The following is a 22,224-nucleotide window of genomic DNA, read 5'->3' as shown; positions in this document are numbered from 1 at the left end:
TTTGATGGGTGTGGACATGTGCTTTTTTCCAAGATCTGGCACCGTTTCTTGATCTACGATAGATTATAATTAGAAGAGGGCTAACTCAAATGCAAATTCAGTATAGAATCTGATAGTGATTGCATGGGGACCTGGAGCTATGTTAAAATTTGACGATTTCTGCTGTTTCTCAACACCACTAACACGAATACTTATTTCATTCATCCTTTCGGTGGTACGAGGATTGAACTGGGGCAGTTCTCCTAGGTTTTCTTCTGTAAAGGAACATTTGAAAACTGAATTACGCATATCTCCTTTTGCTTTACTACCCACCTTCTTCAGATCCTGTCTCATTCACTAGGGACTGGACGCTAACTTTGGTGCCACTGACGGCCTTTACATACAGGCAGAATTTCTTTGGGATTTGTGAAAGATCATTTGACAATACTCTACTACGATAGTCATTGAAGGTTTCACGCACTGCTCTTTTGACAGCCAAACACGCTTCATTCAGCATCTCTCTATGTATAGTCGTACGCTTTGTTTTACACCTATTATGCAATAGTCTCTGCTTCCTTATAAGTTTCTTTACATTGACTGCGTACGACGGAAGTTACTTCCAACAATGAACTGTTCAACTGGGTACATATCTCTCCAGCGCATGGTCAATTATTCTTTCAATTTTTAGCCATAGTTCCTCTACGTGCTTCTGCCGTGTGCTGGAAATTTCAAATTCCTCAATGAGATAAGACGCTACTGAATTTTTTTATCTAGTTTATTGAACATGTACTTCTTTCTGCTTTCTTTGTTCTTTGGTAATCATTGTTGCCATGACTGCGTCACTGACACCAACATCGATATGGACATCCTCAAAGAGGTCACGTCTATTTATTACCATTCGATGCAACATATTTTCATCGTGAGTGGCGTTCCTAACTATCTTACATTTTCAGAGAAGGCATTCAGCAAAGTTTCACTGGATACCCTATCACGCCCACCTCTAACAACTTTGTAATTTCGCCAGTTAACTGTTGGATAATTTTTCCGGTATTTGAGAATGAGAGAACTTAGTGACTTGCAACAAACTTTACAAATATTTTCGAACTTCTGCGAAACTTTTTCTACCTGACATCCCCTCACAAAATGATGAAAGGGAATATGTTTAGCCGGCCGCGGTGGCCGAGCGGTTCTAGGCGCTTCAGTTCGGAACCACGCGGTTACTACGGTCGCAGGTTCGAATCCTGCCTCGTTCATGGATGTGTGTGATGTCCTTAGGTTAGATAGCTTTAAATAGTTCTAAGTCTAGAGGACTAATGACCTCAGATGTTAAGTCCCATAGTGCTTAGAGCCATTTGAACCATTTGAAAAAGTTTATAGCTTAATACATTTTCTCTGTTCATGAAAAACGAAGTTTTAGTTTACTGCTTCTTTACTAATCGACACGTTTTACATGAAGTTTTCACATACACCACTGAATGTACCAACAAAACTATGTCACTGTACGACACACAGTCAGGAGCTGTGACGTCATAAACAATGAGATGTGTGAAAACCTGCTGCATCATGCATGAGTTTTTAATTTATTATTTCTTTACTAATAACTCTATTCGAAATTCATTTCGCAGACAGTATCCACATATGCTGCTGAATAGCCTAGAAAAATGTGTCATTGTGCGACACAGACGAGTAGTTCAGGAGATACGATATCATAAACCTGTGTGAAAATGAAACTGCATGCGAAATCAGGCAGAGATACAGGTGAAAAATGTGTACAGATACGTGCGAAATATGTCAAATATAAGTGAAATATATTTGATATATGCGTACATGGGCAAATACACAGGTAAAAAGCTATTCTCAAGCGCCCTGAGAGATTTCAATGAAATTTGGTGAACAATTTAGTTATGACGTGCGAAGAAATACTGTAGAGGTAAGAACTACTAAACTCCTATTGCGATGGCGTCATATCGTGGAGAGAGATAAGGGGAGGAGGAGATAGAGTTGGGGAAGGTGGAGAGATATTAAGTCTTTTCAGTATACTTTGTGAAAAAGTAAATAGTGTTAACTATGAGGGACATTACTGAAACAGAATACCTTAGAACTGACACAAGATAAACTTTTTATTACACATTTCTGTGTTCACTGTCCCTCTAGGTTGAATTTCCCCAAGAGATAATACCGTCTTTCGTTACTTACAAGTAGTTGCTTTTCTTTTTAAAATCATCGATGGTCGTTATCATGTGTACTGCAAATGTAGCTGATCTAAGATTCTTCATTATTCTAGGCTGTGGGTTCTACAGTTATTATTATAACCTATCTGAATCCTAAAGACGTAACTATTTCTACTTTTTGTATATTATTGCTTGAGAAGAGTATTTTATACCTTGTCAAGTTTTATGAGAAATTAACGATACATATGTCTTGAACTATCTCTTGATGATTTCAGATTTTTCGTTAGCTGTCCTTGCTGTGATAGGTTTGGTAATATCTTTTAATCATAAATTTTTATCATACAGCGAAACGACAAAATTTGCATCTTTTGACACTGAAAGTGAACAATCATTTACGCGCTAGGCTTAGAAATAATAGAGGACCAAAGACAGACCCCTGTGGTACACCGTGACTGGTTACATCAAACTCTGAGTGTCTATTGTTTGCGATAAGCATCAGCGTTATAGCGATTCCACACCTCTTTGCACGTGTATACTTTTATTTCCCACCTCTAAAGTTTCATTATAGTAGTGATACCTTCACCTGATCGGAGATGAGGTGTAACTGTTTGCCGTGTTGCAGCCTCTGGACCGCGATCCCCCGGCAGGCCGCCCGCTGTGGCGGTTTACGGCTTTCGCGCAGGACGAGGGCGGTGCCGGGCTCGTGGGCTTCGCCGACGTGCAGGTCACTCTCAGTGACGTCAACGACAACTCACCCTTCTTCCCACAGCCGCTGTACCACGGCTACGTCGTCGAAAACGCTCCTGCAGGTACGGCACATTCAGCAGGCAGACCTACTGCGGATCAGGTCCTGTTTGCATGTAATGCTGGGGTGGAGGAGAGGTACTGTAATTTTAGGTTTTGCATGTTCGTTCCTACTTGAAAACCGTATAACCACTTCTTAAAATTTCGGTCATAAGATACTGTAATCATCTTAAAGCAACGGATCTGAAACAATATTTCGTGGATTCCGCGGGAAATGGTCTCTGAGATATGAAATGAACTCAAGAATGCACATTCTGTTTACATGCAGTACGGTAAAATGCCTTAACTTTATGAACATTGTAGTATTATAGCATCATAATGTTGATCTTAACTACATTATAACATAACACGTTTAGTTTAAAGGTCCCTGTGAACATATCATTCAAAGGCATCTACAAAATTTCCCAACAAAAAGCTGTCCCTACTACTCTCATGATTTTTCTTTTTGCTCGTGCCACAGGTATAGATTACAAACAAAAACAAAAACAATAAAAACAAAAAAAGAAAACTAAGTACAAGTTACGAGAATAGAGCAGACAAGTACACGTACAGAAACTGTAACATAGAAAACAATGGGAAACTAATAGTAGATATATACAAAACGCAGTTGATTATTTAACATAGTTTATATATGTAGACTGAACGATGAATGATAATTTGTACCAAGGTTGGGATTCGAACCCAGGTCTCCTGCTCACTACCCATATGCTTTAACCACTACGCAAACCTGGCACAGCAAATTTGCAGAACTGCACTAACTACCTTGGCACATCTCTCTCTGTCCAAATTCCCATTCATGCCTCATCCCACTTGGCATTCCTCCTGAACTTCAACATCATTACATAAGTTCTCCAACGGTATTGGAATAGCACTTCAGCGTCTAACGAAAGGGGGGACCCTGCTTGAAGCTCAGGCATAGGTACTTTAATCAAATGAAATTACATCGTTCCAGAGACCTTTCCAATTTCAAGCATCTATGATGTATATATGCAGACTGAATCGACAAATGAAAATTTTTACCAAGGTTTCGTCTCCACTGCGGCAATGCAAATCAGGTTTGCCTTAAATTCACGTGATTACGGTCGGGATCATTAGTTACTTTTGAGATTGGACATGGTGAGCTGGTGTTAGTAAAGAATCGCTTTAAGGAGACAAAGACGCCATTATCAACACCTCTCTGAGTTCGAGCGAAGTCGTGTAATAGGGCTACGAGAAGCTGGATATTCCTCCTGCGATATTGCAGAATGACTTCATCTACATCTACATTTATACTCCGCAAGCCACCCAACGGTGTGTGGCGGAGGGCACTTTACGTGCCACTGTCATTACCTCCCTTTCCTGTTCCAGTCGCGTATAGTTCGCGGGAAGAACGACTGCCGGAAAGCCTCCGTGTGCGCTCGAATCTCTCTAATTTAACATTCGTGATCTCCACGGGAGGTATACGTAGGGGGAAGCAATATATTCGATACCTCATCAAGAAACGCACCCTCTCGAAACCTGGACAGCAAGCTACACCGCGATGCAGAGCGCCTCTATTGCAGAGTCTGCCACTTGAGTTTGCTAAACATCTCCGTAACGATATCGCGCTTACCAAATAACCCTGTGACGAAACGCGCCGCTCTTCTTTGGATCTTCTCTATCTCCTCTGTCAACCCGACCTGGTACGGATCCCACACTGATGAGCAATACTCAAGTGTAGGTCGAACGAGTGTTTTGTAAGCTACCTCCTTTGTTGATGGACTACATTTTTTAAGGACTCTTCCAATGAATCCCAACCTGGCACCAGCCTTATCAACAATTAATTTTATATGATCATTCCACTTCAAATCATTCCGCTCGCACACTCCCAGATATTTTACAGAAGTAACTGCTGCCAGTGCTTGATCCGCTATCATATAATCATACAACAAAGGATCCTTCTTTCTATGTAATTGCAATACATTACATTTGTCTATGTTAAGGGTCAGTTGCCACTCCCTGCACCAAGCGCCTATCCGCTGCAGATCTTCCTGCATTTCGCTGCAATTTTCTAATGCTCCAACATCTCTGATTACTACAGCATCATCCGCGAAAAGCCGCATGGGACTTCCGACACTATCTACTAGGTCATTTATACATATATTGTGAAAAGCAATGGTCCCATAACACTCCCCTGTGGCACGCCAGAAGTTACTTTAACGTCTGTAGACGTCTCTCCATTGATAACAAAATGCTGTGTTCTGTTTGCTAAAAACTCTTCAATCCAGGCACACAGCTGGTCTGATATTCCGTAGGCTCTTACTTTGTTTATCAGGCGACAGTGCGGAACTGTATCGAACGTCTTCCGAAAGTCAAGGAAAATGGCATCTACTTGGGAGCCTGTATCTAATATTGTCTAGGTGTCGTGAACAAATAAAGCGAGTTGGGTCTCACACGATCGCTGTTTCCAGAATCCATGTTGATTCCTACAGAGTAGATTCTAGGTTTCCAGAAACGACATGATACGCGAGCAAAAAACATGTTCTAAAATTCTACAACAGATCGACGTCAGAGATATAGTTCTGCGCATCTGTTCGACGATCCTTCTTGAAGACTGGGACTACCTGTGCTCTTTTCCAATCATTTGGAACCTTCCGTTCCTCTAGAGACTTGCGGTACACGGGCAAGTTCTTTCGCGTACTCTGTATAGAATCGCATTGGTATCCCGTCAGGTCCAGTGGACTTTCCTCTGTTGAGTGATTTCAGTTACTTTTCTATTCCTTGGACACTTATTTCGATCTCAGCCATTTTTTCGTTTGAGCGAGGATTTAGAGAAGGAACTGCAGTGCGGTCTTCCTCTGCGAAACAGCTTTGGAAAATGGTGTTTAGTATTTCAGCTTTACGCGTGTCATCCTCTGTTTCAATGCCGTCATCATCCCAGAGTGTCTGGATATGCTGTTTCGAGCCACTTACTGATTTAACGTAAGACCAGAACTTCCTAGGATTTTCTATCAAATCGGTACATAGAATTTTACTTTCGAATTCACTGAATGTTTCACGCATAGCCCTCCTTACGCTAACTTTGACATCGTTTAGCTTCTGTTTGTCTGAGAGGTTTTGGCTACGTTTAAACTTGCAGTGAAGATGTCTTTGCTTTTGCAGTAGTTTCCTAACTTTGTTGTTGAACCACGGTGAGTTTTTTTTTTCCCGTCCCTCACAGCTTTACTCGGCACGTACCTGTCTAAAACGCATTTTACGATTGCCTTGAACTTTTTCCATAAACACTCAACATTGTCAGTGTCGGAACAGAAATTTTCGTTTTGATCTGTTAGGTAGTCTGAAATCTGCCTTCTATTACTCTTGATAAACAGATAAACCTTCCTCCCTTTTTTTTACATTCCTATTTACTTCCATACTCAGAGAAGCTGCAACGGCCTTATGATCACTGATTCCCTGTTCTGCGCTTACAGAGTCGAAAAGTTCGGGTCTGTTTGTTATCAGTAGGTCCAAGATGTTATCTCCACGAGTCGGTTCTCTGTTTAATTGCTCGAGGTAATTTTCGGATAGTGCACTCAGTACAATGTCGCTCGATGCTCTGTCCGTACCACCCGTCCTAAACATCTGAGTGTCCCAGTCTACAGGGTGTTACAAAAAGGTACGGCCAAACTTTCAGGAAACATTCCTCACACACAAACAAAGAAAAGATGTTATGTGGACAAGTGTCCGGAAACGCTTAATTTCCATGTTAGAGCTCATTTTAGTTTAGTCAGTATGTTCTTCCACCTACGCTCAATGGAGCACGTTATCATGATTTCATACGGGATACTCTACCTGTGCTGCTAGAACATGTTCCTTTACAAGTACGACACAACATGTGGTTCATGCACGATGGAGCTCCTGCACATTTCAGTCGAAGTGTTCGTATGCTTCTCAAGAACAGATTCGGTGACCGATGGATTGGTAGAGGCTGACCAATCCCATGGCCTCCACGCTCTCCTGACCTCAACCCTCTTGACTTTCATTTATGGGGGCATTTGAAAACTCTTGTCTACGCAACCCCGGTACCAAATGTAGAGACTCTTCGTGTTCGTATTGTGGACGGCTGTGATACAATACGCCATTCTCCAGGGCTGCATCAGCGCGTCAGGGATTCCATGCGACGGAGGGTGGATGCATGGATCCTCGCTAGCGGAGGACATTTGAACATTTCCTGTAACAAAGTGTTTGAAGTCACGCTGGTACGTTCCATGATTAATGTAATTTGAAGAGAAGTAATAAAATGAGCTCTAACATGGAAAGTAAGCGTTTCCGGACACATGTCCACATAACATATTTTCTTTCTTCGTGTGTGAGGAATGTTTCCTGAAAGTTTGGCCGTACCTTTTTGTAACACCCTGTATATCTGGTAAATTGAAATCTTCGCCTAAGACTATAAAATGCTGAGAAAATTTATGTGAAATGTATTCCAGATTTTCTCTCAGTTGTTCTGCCACTAATGCTGCTGAGTCGGGAGGTCGGTAAATGGAGCCAATTATTAACCTAGTTCGGTTGTTGAGTGTAACCTCCACCCATAATAATTTACAGGAACTATCCACTTCTACTTCACTACAGGATAAACTACTACTAACAGCGACAAACACACCACCACCGGTTGCATGCAGTCCATCCTTTCTAAACACCGTCTGTGCCTTTGTAAAAATTTGGTGGAAATGTAGTCACTGTACATGATTGCTGGAAGCGATGGTCGCGAGAATGTACGGCCGTAAGAAGACCGGGTTTCGGAAGGCGCTACCGAGAGAAAGACCGACATTTTCGACGTATAGCTCTGTCGCATCGTACGGCATCTGCAACAGCAATCGGAACAGCAGTTGGCACCATCGTGACGCAATGAACTGTTAGAGATCGGTTACTTCAAGGGCAGCTCCGAGCCAGATGCCCTGTAGCGGAAATTCCACTGACCCCAAACCACCACCATTTGCATTGACTTCAGTGGCATCAAGCGAGAGCTCATTGTGGGGTGGGGAGGAGGTCTGTTGTATTTTCTGAAGAAATCTGGTTCTGCCATGTTGCCAGTGATAGCCGTTTGTTGGTTAAAAGGAGGCCAGTTGAAGGCCTGCAACCAGCCTGTCTGCCAGTAGACACACCGGACCTACTCCTGGAGTTACAGGCTGAGTGCGGTATCGTCTGACAGCAGGAGCACTCTCTCGGTTATCCAACGCGCTCTGACTGGAAATCTGTATGCCAATGTGATGATTCGACCTGTTGTGCTGCAATTCATCAACTCCACTCCAGGAAGTGTTTTCCGACAGGATAACGCTCACCCACACACCGCTGTTGCAAGCGACATGCTCTACAGAGTGTCGACAAGTTGTCTTGGCCTGCTTGATCACCAAATCTATCTCCAACCGAGCACATATCGAACATCGACGACAACTCCAGCATCATACACAAGCAGCATTCGAAAAATGTGTGTGAAATCTTATGGGACTTAACTGCTAAGGTCATCAGTCCCTAAGCTTACACACTACTTAACCTAAATTATCCTAAGGACAAACACACACACCCATGCCCGAGGGAGGACTCGAACCTCCGACGGGACCAGCCGCACAGTCCATGACTGCAGCGCCTGAGATCGCTCGGCTAATCCCGCGATGCACAAACAGCATTAACCGTCCCTGTATTGACCGACCAAGTGCAACAGCCATGAAACTCCACCCCACAAACTGGCATCCAGCACCCGTGCAACACAATGCATGCAAATATGTATGCTTGCATGCAACGTTCTGACGTTTACACTGGTTGTTAATGTACCAGCATTTCACATTTGCAATGGCTTATTTCGCGCTTACATTAAACAGTGATCTTGCAATGTTAAGCACTTAAATATGTTACCTAGAAAAAGATTTTCCCCAAATTTCTGAATCTGCATTAATTATATTTTGATGTGATTTTTTCCGTCAGCGTAACCTAGTTTAACCTGGATGTGGGTGACGTCAGTAGCATTAGGATTTGCTAAGATGAAGTCCTCGAGGCTGTACTGAATGGGGAAATGAAGTGAGGAATACGTGTGTTATTTTGTCTTGACCTCAACAAATTGCACAGGTTTGTCGGTAGTGGATGCCTCATCCTAGAAGATTTCCTTTGGTTCTTACAGTTCCTGTTTGGAGTCTAGCAAGGAATTTACAAGCTTCCGAGCTTTCGTGATGCACAAGAGCTTGCTCCTCTGGCGGTACCATCCAGTGACGGTGTTTTGAAGTTGACATCGTATACATTTCAGGCTGAGTTTGATTTTCATAGTCCTCGGCCGCTTTGAGGAAGCTGTATTGATTTCAGTGTCTGGGTAACTGGTAGAATACTGTCTGTGAGGAGGAGGAGTTGGGGGGGGGGGGAGGTAGATTTCAAACAGGCAGTGACAAGCCTGCACCTTCCGTTGAGTGTTGTGTACCATCAGCTCTAGAATGGGCAGAACTGTGCCGGATGGAAGACGCATATTCGCCAGCGATCAGTAAGCTGCCCTTTTTGTTGTTTTTATCACTTGTGCTTTTGTTCCCCAATGTACGCCAATGATTTCCGGAAGTAATGTTTCAGCTTCTGAGTTCAATTTTTACTGTTGGCACTGTGCTGCATATATATCTTCTTTTCAGAAGAGTCCGCCTCCGGTAGCTGAGTGGTCAATCCTAAGGGCCCTGGTTCGATTCCCGGCTGAGTCGGAGATTTTCTCTGCTCAAGGACTGGGTGTTGTACTGTCATAATCATCATCATTTCATCCCCATCGACGCGCAATTTGCCGAAGTGGCGTCAAATCGAAAGACTTGCACCCGGGCGAACGGTCTACCCGACGGGAGGGCCTAGTCACGCGACATTTCCATTTTTTTTTTTTTCAGAAAAGGCAGCGCTCCACCACCGTCCCTCTCTACAAGTGGAACGCTCTGGGTACATCGTTGGGTTTTTGCTTGTTAGGTTAGTCGTAAGCTAGTTCTGAGCATAGTATTTAATCATGCTATAACATTCATACCCTTGTACACTCCTGGAAATTGAAAAAAGAACACATTGACACCGGTGTGTCAGACCCACCATACTTGCTCCGGACACTGCGAGAGGGCTGTACAAGCAATGATCACACGCACGGCACAGCGGACACACCAGGAACCGCGGTGTTGGCCGTCGAATGGCGCTAGCTGCGCAGCATTTGTGCACCGCCGCCGTCAGTGTCAGCCAGTTTGCCGTGGCATACGGAGCTCCATCGCAGTCTTTAACACTGGTAGCATGCCGCGACAGCGTGGACGTGAACCGTATGTGCAGTTGACGGACTTTGAGCGAGGGCGTATAGTGGGCATGCGGGAGGCCGGGTGGACGTACCGCCGAATTGCTCAACACGTGGGGCGTGAGGTCTCCACAGTACATCGATGTTGTCGCCAGTGGTCGGCGGAAGGTGCACGTGCCCGTCGACCTGGGACCGGACCGCAGCGACGCACGGATGCACGCCAAGACCGTAGGATCCTACGCAGTGCCGTAGGCGACCGCACCGCCACTTCCCAGCAAATTAGGGACACTGTTGCTCCTGGGGTATCGGCGAGGACCATTCGCAACCGTCTCCATGAAGCTGGGCTACGGTCCCGCACACCGTTAGGCCGTCTTCCGCTCACGCCCCAACATCGTGCAGCCCGCCTCCAGTGGTGTCGCGACAGGCGTGAATGGAGGGACGAATGGAGACGTGTCGTCTTCAGCGATGAGAGTCGCTTCTGCCTTGGTGCCAATGATGGTCGTATGCGTGTTTGGCGCCGTGCAGGTGAGCGCCACAATTAGGACTGCATACGACCGAGGCACACAGGGCCAACACCCGGCATCATGGTGTGGGGAGCGATCTCCTACACTGGCCGTACACCACTGGTGATCGTCGAGGGGACACTGAATAGTGCACGGTACATCCAAACCGTCATCGAACCCATCGTTCTACCATTCCTAGACCGGCAAGGGAACTTGCTGTTCCAACAGGACAATGCACGTCCGCATGCATCCAGTGCCACCCAACGTGCTCTAGAAGGTGTAAGAACTACCCTGGCCAGCAAGATCTCCGGATCCGTCCCCCATTGAGCATGTTTGGGACTGGATGAAGCGTCGTCTCACGCGGTCTGCACGTCCAGCACGAACGCTGGTCCAACTGAGGCGCCAGGTGGAAATGGCATGGCAAGCCGTTCCACAGGACTACATCCAGCATCTCTACGATCGTCTCCATGGGAGAATAGCAGCCTGCATTGCTGCGAAAGGTGGATATACACTGTACTAGTGCCGACATTGTGCATGCTCTGTTGCCTGTGTCTATGTGCCTGTGGTTCTGTCAGTGTGATCATGTGATGTATCTGACCCCAGGAATGTGTCAATAAAGTTTCCCCTTCCTGGGACAATGAATTCACGGTGTTCTTATTTCAATTTCCAGGAGTGTATATGTTTCGCTTTCATGACTAACTTTCAATCCTTGTATTTGTTTCTGGGGATGCTTTTTTTTCAGCATTATATTTGTGCTTTGCTGTAACTTTTTAAAAAAGGTAAGATTGGTAATAGCGCTAGCACAATCTGGTCATCTGCAAAATACAAGCTAAATATCTCGCTGCTCTCTACTGTTACTCCCATAACCTAGCATTTTCTATGTCAAGTCTGCAGGATTGCTCCTAGATACAGCTTAAATGGGGTCGGCGACAGCGCACATCCCTGTCACACAACTTTATTCACCTCGTATTCTTCTGTCCAACGATTCCCAGTCCTTACTTTCACTGCCTTATTTCCATATAATTTCGTATCACCCTTTAGCTACCTTTGATCAAGCTCTACCTCTTTCAACTTTTTCCACACGTTATTGGAGGCTACATTATCGTCTTTGCCTAGATCAATCAATGCAACATGCGTCTCCAGTCAGCCTTTAGGCGTTTCTCGCTTATTAGTTTCATTGTGAATCCTGCTTGTTTTTCTTACTGCTTATGACGTGTTTCTTTCTCTACCAGATCTTTCAGTAACTTCGAGTAGAGTTTTCCAACGAAAGACTGCCAATCTCCTATAATTATTTTGATCATACATGGCCCTTTCTTACACACCTGTCTTATGTGACAAGTTTTTCATTCCAATGGAACATCATCTCGGTTTAATATCCTATCAGACAACCTTCTTAGCATTTGCAATAATTTCTGTTGCCCAAACCTCACCAGCTCTGCTCTTGCATTCATCACCTTACAGCTTCTCACAGCCTGCTAAGGGACCTTTATACCTAAACGCCATAATTCTTCTTGTTGGATCCTCACCTCAGATTTATGTTTGCCTAGAAAAAATCTTTAAAATATGTTGTCCATTGACCATGATTAATATTATTATTATGTAACTTTTCACTAGTTGACACACGCATTGACTTGATTGTTCTCCATGACAAGAAATCTTCAAAAGGATTTTAGTAAGGCTGGCCTAAAGACAAACATGAAGAAGTGTTAGTGCGTGGCTGTTTGAACGGAAAAAGTGAATAACTTGGAGGTAGAAGGAGAAATTATCGTAGGTGTAGAAAAGACAAAATACCTTGAAGTATTATTTAATAAGCAGGGCACAAGCAATGATTAAATTGGTAGTAGGATTAATAAAGGATGAGCTGTAAAAAGGGCAATGAACTCTGTTCTGTGGAACAGAAAGATAAGAAGAACAAGGAAGAAGAGACTGTATAAGACTATAGCCCAGAGCGTAATTCTGTATGGAGTGGAACCCTGGGACGTTAGGGAAAAAAAATCTTGCCACTGAGATGGATTACGTAAGACGAAGCCCAAACTGTACTAGGATATATAAGAATGAGGTGACCTGACAAAGGATGAAAATGGGTAGGGATACCTGTGACGCCATCCAACAAAAATAACTGATGTTGTTTGGCATTTTTCAAGATATCTTAGTGGAATGTTCTAGAGATACCACCAGATATAACACTTACAACAGTCTTCTACAATCTTCTGTATTGTGAAAATATTACCATTGAGTTGATGATGCTCTAAAAATTATGATGTAAATCATTATTCAATGTAAATAAATACAATAAAATAATTTCAATAAACCAATTTCATCATTTTTAAATGAACCATAATTGTAATCATACGTGCTGTAAATGTAATTACATTATCAAGCTTCATTAATTTTAGGGTTTGTGCTTTCCAGTTATGGTTTAATCTCTCCGTAGTCTTAAAACCAGAACACCATCTACTTCTGTTTCATTGCTGAAATAGATAAGTAATGTGACTTGCACTGCTCTCGAAAATGTCAAATTGTACTGAGTTTCAATCAAACAACAGCTAGCTATTGTGATTTCTTGCTCCAACCACTCAGTCTTGTCAAAACTTAATGAAAATTCAGTTTTCTTGAGCAATCAGATAATATTTTAAAAACTTTCACTTGATTGCTTTTCAGTAAAAGAACTGTTACTATTTTTTTCCTATACTTGCATCATCTACAAAATAAAATGGTACACAAGTACGGTTTTGTTTTCTTTCCAGAATGCATGCAGGGTATCATTAATTAGAAACAATGGAAACAAAATAGAACCATATGGTACTTTATTTATGATTGCTTGAAACTGCAAGTGCACTTGCTATTTGATAGACAAGGATGTGACGATAAGGTAAAAACTCTTGACCACTGTTCGCTAGTATTTCAACTTGTTATTTTTAGCCCTCCTACACTCAAGCGGATGCCATGCCTTACCGACGCTACACCATTTTTGCGAATTTGACTGTGAAAACTCATACTGAAATGCCCATCTTTGGCGCACTAGTGTAGAGGGTGACACAAAATCAGTTGAGCAAATAATCCGTTCATTTCGCAGCTTTGTTTAAATACGAGGGGCGTTCAGTAAATAATGTAACTCTTTTCTGAAAGTACGTCGATTTTATTCAGGATTCCACTAAACCACATCATATTTCACTTTTTCGGCTGCCAAATCCCATTTTTCAACATACCCTCTGTTCAATGCGACAGCCTTAAGCCGCCTTACTGAAAGGGCCAGCATGACTGCAGGGTACCATTCTACTAGACGACGGAACCGGCATCTTGCTGCATCTTCCACGTACTTCTTCCTGCGGAGTGCATCCTTCATTGGGCCAAACAGACGGACGTCGGAAGGTGCGAGATCTTGGCTGTAATGTGGATGAGAAAGAAGATTCAAATAAAGTTTTTGGAGCTCCCCAGGCTTATGCGAAGCTTCGCATTGTCATAGAGAAGGAGAAGTTTGCATTTTTGTGGTGATGAACAAGCTGAAGTCGTTTTCTCAATTTCCTGAGGGAAGTGGGATACACTTCAAAGTTCACCAAGAGGGAGGACATCAAACAGAATAACCCCTTAGAGACCCAGAAGATCGTGGCCATGATTTTACCGGCGAAGGGTGCAGCTTTGTACTTTTTCTACGGAGGAGCGTGGTGTGGCTGCGCCATTACATGTATTGCCGTTTTGTTTCCGGTCCGAAGTGATAAACCGATATTTCATCGTTTGTAACGATGTTCGACCAAAAAAAAAAACTGTCTCGATCTGCCTCGGAACACGCAAGGAATTCCGGACAGACGGTCCTTCGTTGCTCTTTATGGTCTTCTGTTAGGCGGCGAGGAACCCAGCGGCAGCCGGCCGGTGTGGCCGAGCAGGTTCTAGGCGCTTCAGTCTGGAACCGCGCGACCGCTACGTTCGCAGGTTCGAATCCTGCCTCGGGCATGGATGTGTGTGATGTCCTTAGGTTAGTTAGGTTTAAGTTGTTCTAAGTTCTAGGGGACTGATGGCCTCAGATGTTAAGTCCCATAGTGCTCAGAGCCATTTGAACCATTTTGAATAAAGCGGCCACGCGCCTTTGAGTACCACAACTGGTGGACAAGTGTCTCAGCATTGCCAACAGAGACTTCCAGCGAGTTGTTTGTGTGTGATCCGTCGATCGTCTCGAATGAGAGTGTCCGCACGTTCCAGCATTGTAGTTCAAAAAATGGTTCAAATGGCTCTGAGCACTATGGGACTTAACTGCTGTGGTCATCAGTCCCCTAGAACTTAGAACTACTTAAACCTAACTAACCTAAGGACATCACACCATCCATGCCCGAGACAGGATTCGAACCTGCGATCGTAACGGTCGTGCGGTTCCAGACTGTAGCGCCTTTAACCGCTCGTCCCAGCATTGTAGTGATCACAGCTGTGTGCAGACGGCCGGGAGGTCGGATGGATTTGCGTGACCTTGTTGTGATGACAGGTGCCCAACGACTCAACATGCTTTTGTACACTGGCAGGTGACCGCAGACGTTCTGAAAGTGCCTATGAATATATGCGCCGCGTGGGGTAGCCGTGGAGTCTAGGGCGCCTTGTCACGGATCGCGCGACTCCCCCCGTCGGAGGTTCGAGTCCTCCATCGGGCATGGGTGTCTGTGTGTGTGTGTGTGTGTGTGTGTGTGTGTGTGTGTGTGTGTGTTGTCCTTAGCATAAGTTAATTTAAGTTAGATTAAGTAGTGTGTAAGCTTAGGTACCGATGACCTCAGCAGTTTGGTCCCATAGGTCTTCAACAATATATGTATCTGCGATGCTTCGTTTTTCCGCCAAAAGAAACTCAGTGACAACACTCTGCCATGGACGCATCTCCGTTACTGACGCCGTTCTGGAGGCTGCGTATAGCGCCGCCACGTGTCGAAACTTCATGAAACCATAGGGGCTGATACAGGAATATTTCACGATGTCCCAAAACAAATTCCATGTTTTTTTAACCGGAATTGACCAAGAAAAAAAAGGTGTTGCGCTACTTACTGATCGTTCCTCTTGTATAAGCCGGTTCCTAGTTTTTATTCGTGTGATTCCGCGTGTGCCAGATAGGTCCGTTTCGAAATTCTAGATACAGTAACAACATTTTAATGTTCATTTCGCCTTCTCCAGGTCTTTCTGTGATATGACTTGTTTATATCATGACAGATTGAGTATTAATGCCAAGAAAAATTCGTACTATGTCTTCAATTGGAAACTGTTCCCGTGTTTTTTTTTTTTTTAGAAATTTTAAGAAACAGTACCCTCGTTTCATTGTGGACGTGTGTGGATAAAACGTATATTTTTCAGAATTTTTTGACGCTTGTGAATGTTTATGCTTCATACAGTTTCCTCGTTAAAAATTATAGTCACCATAAATTTCAGTGCATATGAACATAAATAAAAGCATATTTTTGAGTATTTTCGAATGGTACGAGGGTCGCGCATAACATATTTCGTAGTAAATTGACGTTTGTGATTTATTGTGTCATAGCATATAATTAATATATCATGTTACACTCGGTATTCTCTTGTAAAAGGAGAGTACATTGTCTGTATTTATCGTAAATTAACGTTGCTTTCCAGTTTGTTAGTGACCAAGGAATCAATAAATTTTGTCTTAAGTTTTTCTGTCGTCGTGATAGATGTCTCTTTTTGGCCAATAATCGCTTTAGCTCTTAAAGGCAACTTGTACTACTTGTAATATATCAGACCCATTATTTAAAAGAGAATCAGAAAGCGTAGTTTAAAGTTATTTTTTCACTGGTCGGTGAAGTATTACACGAGCCACAATGCAGTCCCACTATATGTGTTGTTCTCGGGCACGAGCTGACTTAGTTGATATTCATTAGCAGCTGGAAATCGCCCTTGCTACTGTCAAGTGATTGGAAGCTACTGCTGTTAGGAGGGTCAGTGAGAGTCATGTACCAGCGAGACTAAAGGCACCTCTATTGCTACCATCTTCTGTAGATGCTGTCTCTTCTGCAGGAAGTACACGATGTATCATTTCTCGTCCACTTGCCTGTGAGTGGCATTTCAGTGACGGATCCAGGCATTCTGTACAGAGGAGGCAGGGACAAGGGAGAACTTATGGTATCACATCCATCCCCTTCAGCAACAAGTTCGCGGCGCTGTCTTCCTCCGAAATTAGACCTGAATCAATGATACTCACTTCACCTATTGAGAAATATACTGTGTATCATATTATGCGCTATTACTTTAAGATGTTCAATTGGCTGTTCCGCCAGCCGTTGAGGTAACAGGGTACAACGAGCTGCCTATTTTGGCGTACATTGGGATGAATGATGCCTGTCATCTGGGATTCGAGATGATAGACAGAGCCTTCCAGCGACTGAAGGAGAAGGTTGAGAAGACCAGCCTCACTCATGGAGTTACCATGAAGGTTATAATCTGCAACATCGTCTCCAGAACTGTCTGTGGCCATCTGATTCTGAAACGAAGGCTTGGATCAGAGACTTCAAAGATTATGTGACAAACTACACTGTGACTTCCTAGACTTGCGCCATAGGTTGAGAATTATAGAGCCCCACTAAATGTGTACACTACACTCCAGTGACTTATATCCAAGTAGCTGACCGTGTGTGGGGTACACACAGGGTTTTTTAGACTAGGCGACTAAATCTATTTCGTATAACGATAGCTTTAGGAGATGCGGGTCAGTAAAAATACCAATAAATCCCCCCCCCCCCCCCCCCACACACACACACCACCGTTGAGACTATTAAAATCCTACTGGCTAACTGCAGAAGTATTTGCAAACAAGTGCCGAAATGGAGGTGGTGCATTTGTCGCAGTAGACAAGAAAATCAGACCTCTGAGACATATACAGGGTGTATATAAAGTTCGGGAACACTTTCAATTATTTATTGCGTAGGAACTAAACATTGTACAGATAGCATACATATTGTATTTTGAAGACAAAGTCTGAAAGTTATTTTTACAAACATTCGATATGCGAACCGTGAGTGACCTGGCAGACGTCGACAGTGGCAGTCGCTTCCCGTATTCCCTTCCGCAGCTCCGCTACATCACGTGGTAGAGGCAGTACATACAGCAGATCTTTAATGTGTCCTCACAGAAAAAAGTCACATAGGGTGAGATCTCGTGACCTGAAGGGTCAAAACGCTTGTCTTCATCGTCGTCATTGAGCTTCTGTGTTAGCCTAAATTCGAATGGTTTCATAGACAGCTTCTGTCGCAGGACTTTGCGCACTGTCATTGGAGCCATTTTGAGTTCACGGGATTCACGATGCACCGATTTCTTTGGACTCCGTTTGAATGTGTCTCGTACGCGCTCCACATTCACTCACACTCGGACGTCCGCTTCCCTTTTCCGGGCCCAATCAACCCATCATAACGAATTTGTTGTGCCAGTGGTAAATGGCCTTCCTTGTTGGCGGTTTCTTACCGTACTTAGTTCTAAACATGCGTTGAACAGCTGTAGCACATTTGTTTTTGTCGAACTCCAACACACAGAAAGCTCGCTCCGCACCTGAACTCGCCATGTTTGCGACTAGCGCTGACTATCTGCAAATTACCAAACTACACTGTGGCGGTATACATAAAAAAAAACTTTCAGGGTTTCTCTTCTAAATGACATATGTATGATACCTGTACAATGTTTGCTTCTTGTGCAATAAATAATTGAAAGTGTTCTCGGACTTTATGTACACCCTGTATATCCACTGAAATACAAATTGCAGCTGTATGCGAGATCTGTTGCTCAAGACTCTCAACATCAGGATTGTGCATTAACTTAAGACAAAACCTCACTTTGCTAGTATGTAAGTTCTCTAATCACCAGAAGAGGCTTTAATCATCCAACAGTTAACTGGAATGACTACCGTTTTGTTAGCAGAGTGTATACCAAGACGCCTTGGGAAATAGTACTAAATGCCTTCTCTGAAAACTTCCTCGAACAGATAGTTTGGAGCCCCACTCTTGATGGAAATACGGGATTGGATCTAATGGCAACAAATAAGACTGACTCTTTAAGAATGTTCACATTGACACTGTTATCGGTGACGAACAGACAGTTGTAGCACCAATGGCAATCAAAGTACAAAGGGCGAATAAGACGAATAGGCAAATAGGTAGACTCACATGCTCAGCAAACTATATACGGAGACAGTAGTGTCATTTATCATTGAGGAACTAGAAATATTTAGCTCTGAACAGAAGCTGCAGCCGGCCGCGGTGGTCTAGCGGTTCTGGCGCTGCAGTCCGGAACCGCGGAACTGCTACGGTCGCAGGTTCGAATCCTGCCTCGGGCATGGGTGTGTGTGATGTCCTTAGGTTAGTTAAGTTTAAGTAGTTCTAAGTTCTAGGGGACTTATGACCTAAGATGTTGCGTCCCATAGTGCTCAGAGCCATTTGAACCATTTGAGCCAGAAGCTGCAGAAAAATGATAGCTCAAGTTTAAAAGAATAGTTGGTCGTGAGCTGGATAGGTATGGACTTAGCAAAAAACTTTATGATGGCAGGAATTCCCCATGATATACACTCACGGTAAAGAAACATTTACAGAAACACAGACTATTGTGTAATGGGTGTGAAACAAAGCATAGGGCTATAGATAGTGAAAAGCTGAATGTAATTTATTTGGCTGCCTAGAAGACCACACGTGAAGCCTTCAACAACTATACTAGCTGTCAAAAAAATCATTCAGGAAACCGGAAGAAATTTTAGGCATATGTAAAGGCTCTTATTGGCATCTACAATGTTCGATTACAAATGATAATCCAGGTGCATTGCCCCAAGTTATTTTTCTTATCACTGTAAATTGAGTCAGATTGATATTAGTGTCAGTGGCATTGAGATACAGCTGAAATCGTTAAAAGTGAACTAGTTCCAGGGTCTGATGGAATGCCTATCAGATTCTATAAGGAATTTGTAGCTGCGTTAGCCTCGCTTTTAACCATAGCCTACTGTAGATCCCTAGAATAAAAAACCGGCGTCAGTTGATAGAAGAAAGCACAGGAGTTCAAATGTAGTGAGATATCTCGAACAAAATTACTTCCTTCATGCCAACCCGTATGGATATCGAAAACCCAAATTACACTTTTCTTGCATTATCTCGTGACTGCCACGTATCATGGCCGTCAGGTAGAAGCAGTGTTCACTTCTTGACTTCAGAAAAGCATTTGACTCAGTGCCGCAAACATTGTTATTATAGGACGTACGAGCATGTGACGTACCGAGCGAAGTTTGTGACTGGGTTGGGGATACTTGTCAGGGAGGACGCAGCATGTTAGCTTGGATCGAGAGTCACCGACAGAAATAGAAATAACTACAAGGCCACCGATTTATTTTACAAAAAGATGAACTTCCTTCCAAAAAACAAAAGGCTTCTTCCCCTACCATAATTTTACGACAAGCCAAATAATTATGCCACCTTATTGAATTGAAACCTTAGCAACAGAACTGAATTTACGTTCGTTTGTCGGGTTTTCTCTCGACGCTTTCGGGCGGATGCCGAGGATGTAGACGGGTGCAGAGTCCGGGGTCGATGGCCTGCGTAGCGAAGACGAGGCACCTGGACGTTCAGCTGCGTCGCGGTCTCTTCCGGGCGGCAGTCCGCGGTGGCTCGAAAGACGCCTGCTTCTCTTTCTTCCGGCTATTTAACACGGCGGCTCCAGTCTTCCTCCGCTGATTCCGGAGTGATGATTGGCGGCCGTTGGCGATCCCTGATTGGTGGATAATGATATCATAGTGTGACCATGTGTGGCCGTGCGCGCTACGACAATATTGCTGTGCAGAACATAAGAATGAAAGTAACTTTCTCATGATGTGTCATTGCCAAGCAAAATAGCTCGATAAAACTTAGAACATATATAAAAAGAAATAATACTACAGTATAGTATAGAAGGTAAATGAAAGAAATACATAATGAGACAAACAGAAACTGCACTACGATTCATCATCACGCTGCGAGTATTCTACGGCTGACGCCGCTTCTCGCTTACTGATCGTGCCTGTCGCTTTCTTGTCATCCTCTGGCATACACTGAGTCCCGTACCTCTCAGCTCCAGCTCCTGCTAGGTCGTCCACACTTTCTTCTCTCCGCTGCGGTCCACTGTCTCACATTCTTTACCCATCGGTGGTTACCCTTCCTTTCTAAATGTCCATACCACCTCTGTGGTCTATTATTGATTTATCGACACTCATAGCCCTTCTTATGCTATGGTATTTGGTACACGATCCAGCTTGGAGATGCCGCAGTTTCTTTTCCAAATGTCCATCTCTGGTGCAAGCAACGTGTTTCTCTGATTCCTGTCTGTTACCCAAGTTTCTGCTCTGTACTGAAACGGCGAGCAAGGTGATTGGGGAGTAGAGAGCTGTGTGTTTGCGACCGAGGGTCAGCTGGGCTGAGAAACTTATTTTATAATTATGTTTTTTATTCTTTTCTTTTTTCTCAAATTTCTTCTACGAATCACCGCCGACGACACCGATTAGGAACGCCCGACGTCCTTGGAGCGAGCCAGATGCCGGACTAGCACTGCGGCGCACATACCTTGACTCCTCAGAGTGTAAGACCAAGAAAAACGGAAGCACTCTTAATTTGAAGGAGAGCTCTGTGTAAGCAAATTGATTTCGCTACAAGCAACGACGCCACTTGCTGACCAAATTTAAAACCGCACCAACACATTCTGTTGAGTAATGCTATAAAACTTAAGCAGTAAAGAATTAAACAGAAAGCCGGCCGCGGTGGTCTCGCGGTTCTAGGCGCGCAGTCCGGAACCGCGCGACTGCTACGGTCGCAGGTTCGAATCCTGCCTCGGGCGTGGATGTGTGTGATGTCCTTAGGTTAGTTAGGTTTAAGTAGTTCTAAGTTCTAGGGGACTGATGACCACAGCTGTTAAGTCCCATAGTGCTCAGAGCCATTTGAACCATTTGAATTAAACAGAAGTTGTGGCCTCAATAAATACTAAACGTGAAGCTACATACACAGTGGTTAAGAACAAGGTCTCACAGACAAGCAGTTACATACGTAACATTTTTCCACGTGCCCATTTAGTAATAAAAGTTACTAGACACTGAAGACAATAGCAGTCACTCTAAGCTACACCGAAAGCTACTTGAGTTAGGGCATTCACAATTCCTTAACTATAAAGCGTTTGACGTCGCTTAAAACTATGTCAGTAGTCTCTTGTGGTAAACTATGATTCAGCTAGACAGGTACTTGCCTGATGAGCAATAAAACCCGGCATACAGCGGTAGCCTTAAAAGTAACCTGCGTCTTAGACTAATTTATGACTACAAGAATTAGAACTGTTCTTGGTGAAGGGTTTTGCAGATGAAAGATTAAGACAACCACTCAGGAAAGTACACCACAGCGACTGTTCCTTATGCATCACAAGGCCACAACATAATATATATGGACACGTCCATAAAATAACTGATACGGGCAACTATACAAAATGTTAACCCAACAAACAACAACGGCCGTGTTCCTTACCACCACCCAAAACACTCCATGACAATCCTGAAGACACACACTAATCGACAGATCGA

General features: G+C 43.7%; 1 protein-coding gene across 1 annotated transcript in view; it reads left to right on the top strand.

The window, feature by feature from the left end:
• The window catches only part of LOC124803340 (neural-cadherin-like), a 196,133-nt gene that overhangs the window by 18,640 nt on the left and 155,269 nt on the right, over positions 1-22,224 (top strand). The window contains exon 4 of the mRNA XM_047264525.1: positions 2,773-2,959. Within this exon, the coding sequence (XP_047120481.1) occupies positions 2,773-2,959 (187 nt within the window). The remainder of the gene's footprint in view (positions 1-2,772; positions 2,960-22,224) is intronic.

Source organism: Schistocerca piceifrons, chromosome 6, assembly GCF_021461385.2.
Source record: "Schistocerca piceifrons isolate TAMUIC-IGC-003096 chromosome 6, iqSchPice1.1, whole genome shotgun sequence".
In the NCBI taxonomy this organism is placed as follows: domain Eukaryota; kingdom Metazoa; phylum Arthropoda; class Insecta; order Orthoptera; family Acrididae; genus Schistocerca; species Schistocerca piceifrons.
This window is presented reverse-complemented; position numbering and strand designations above follow the sequence as displayed.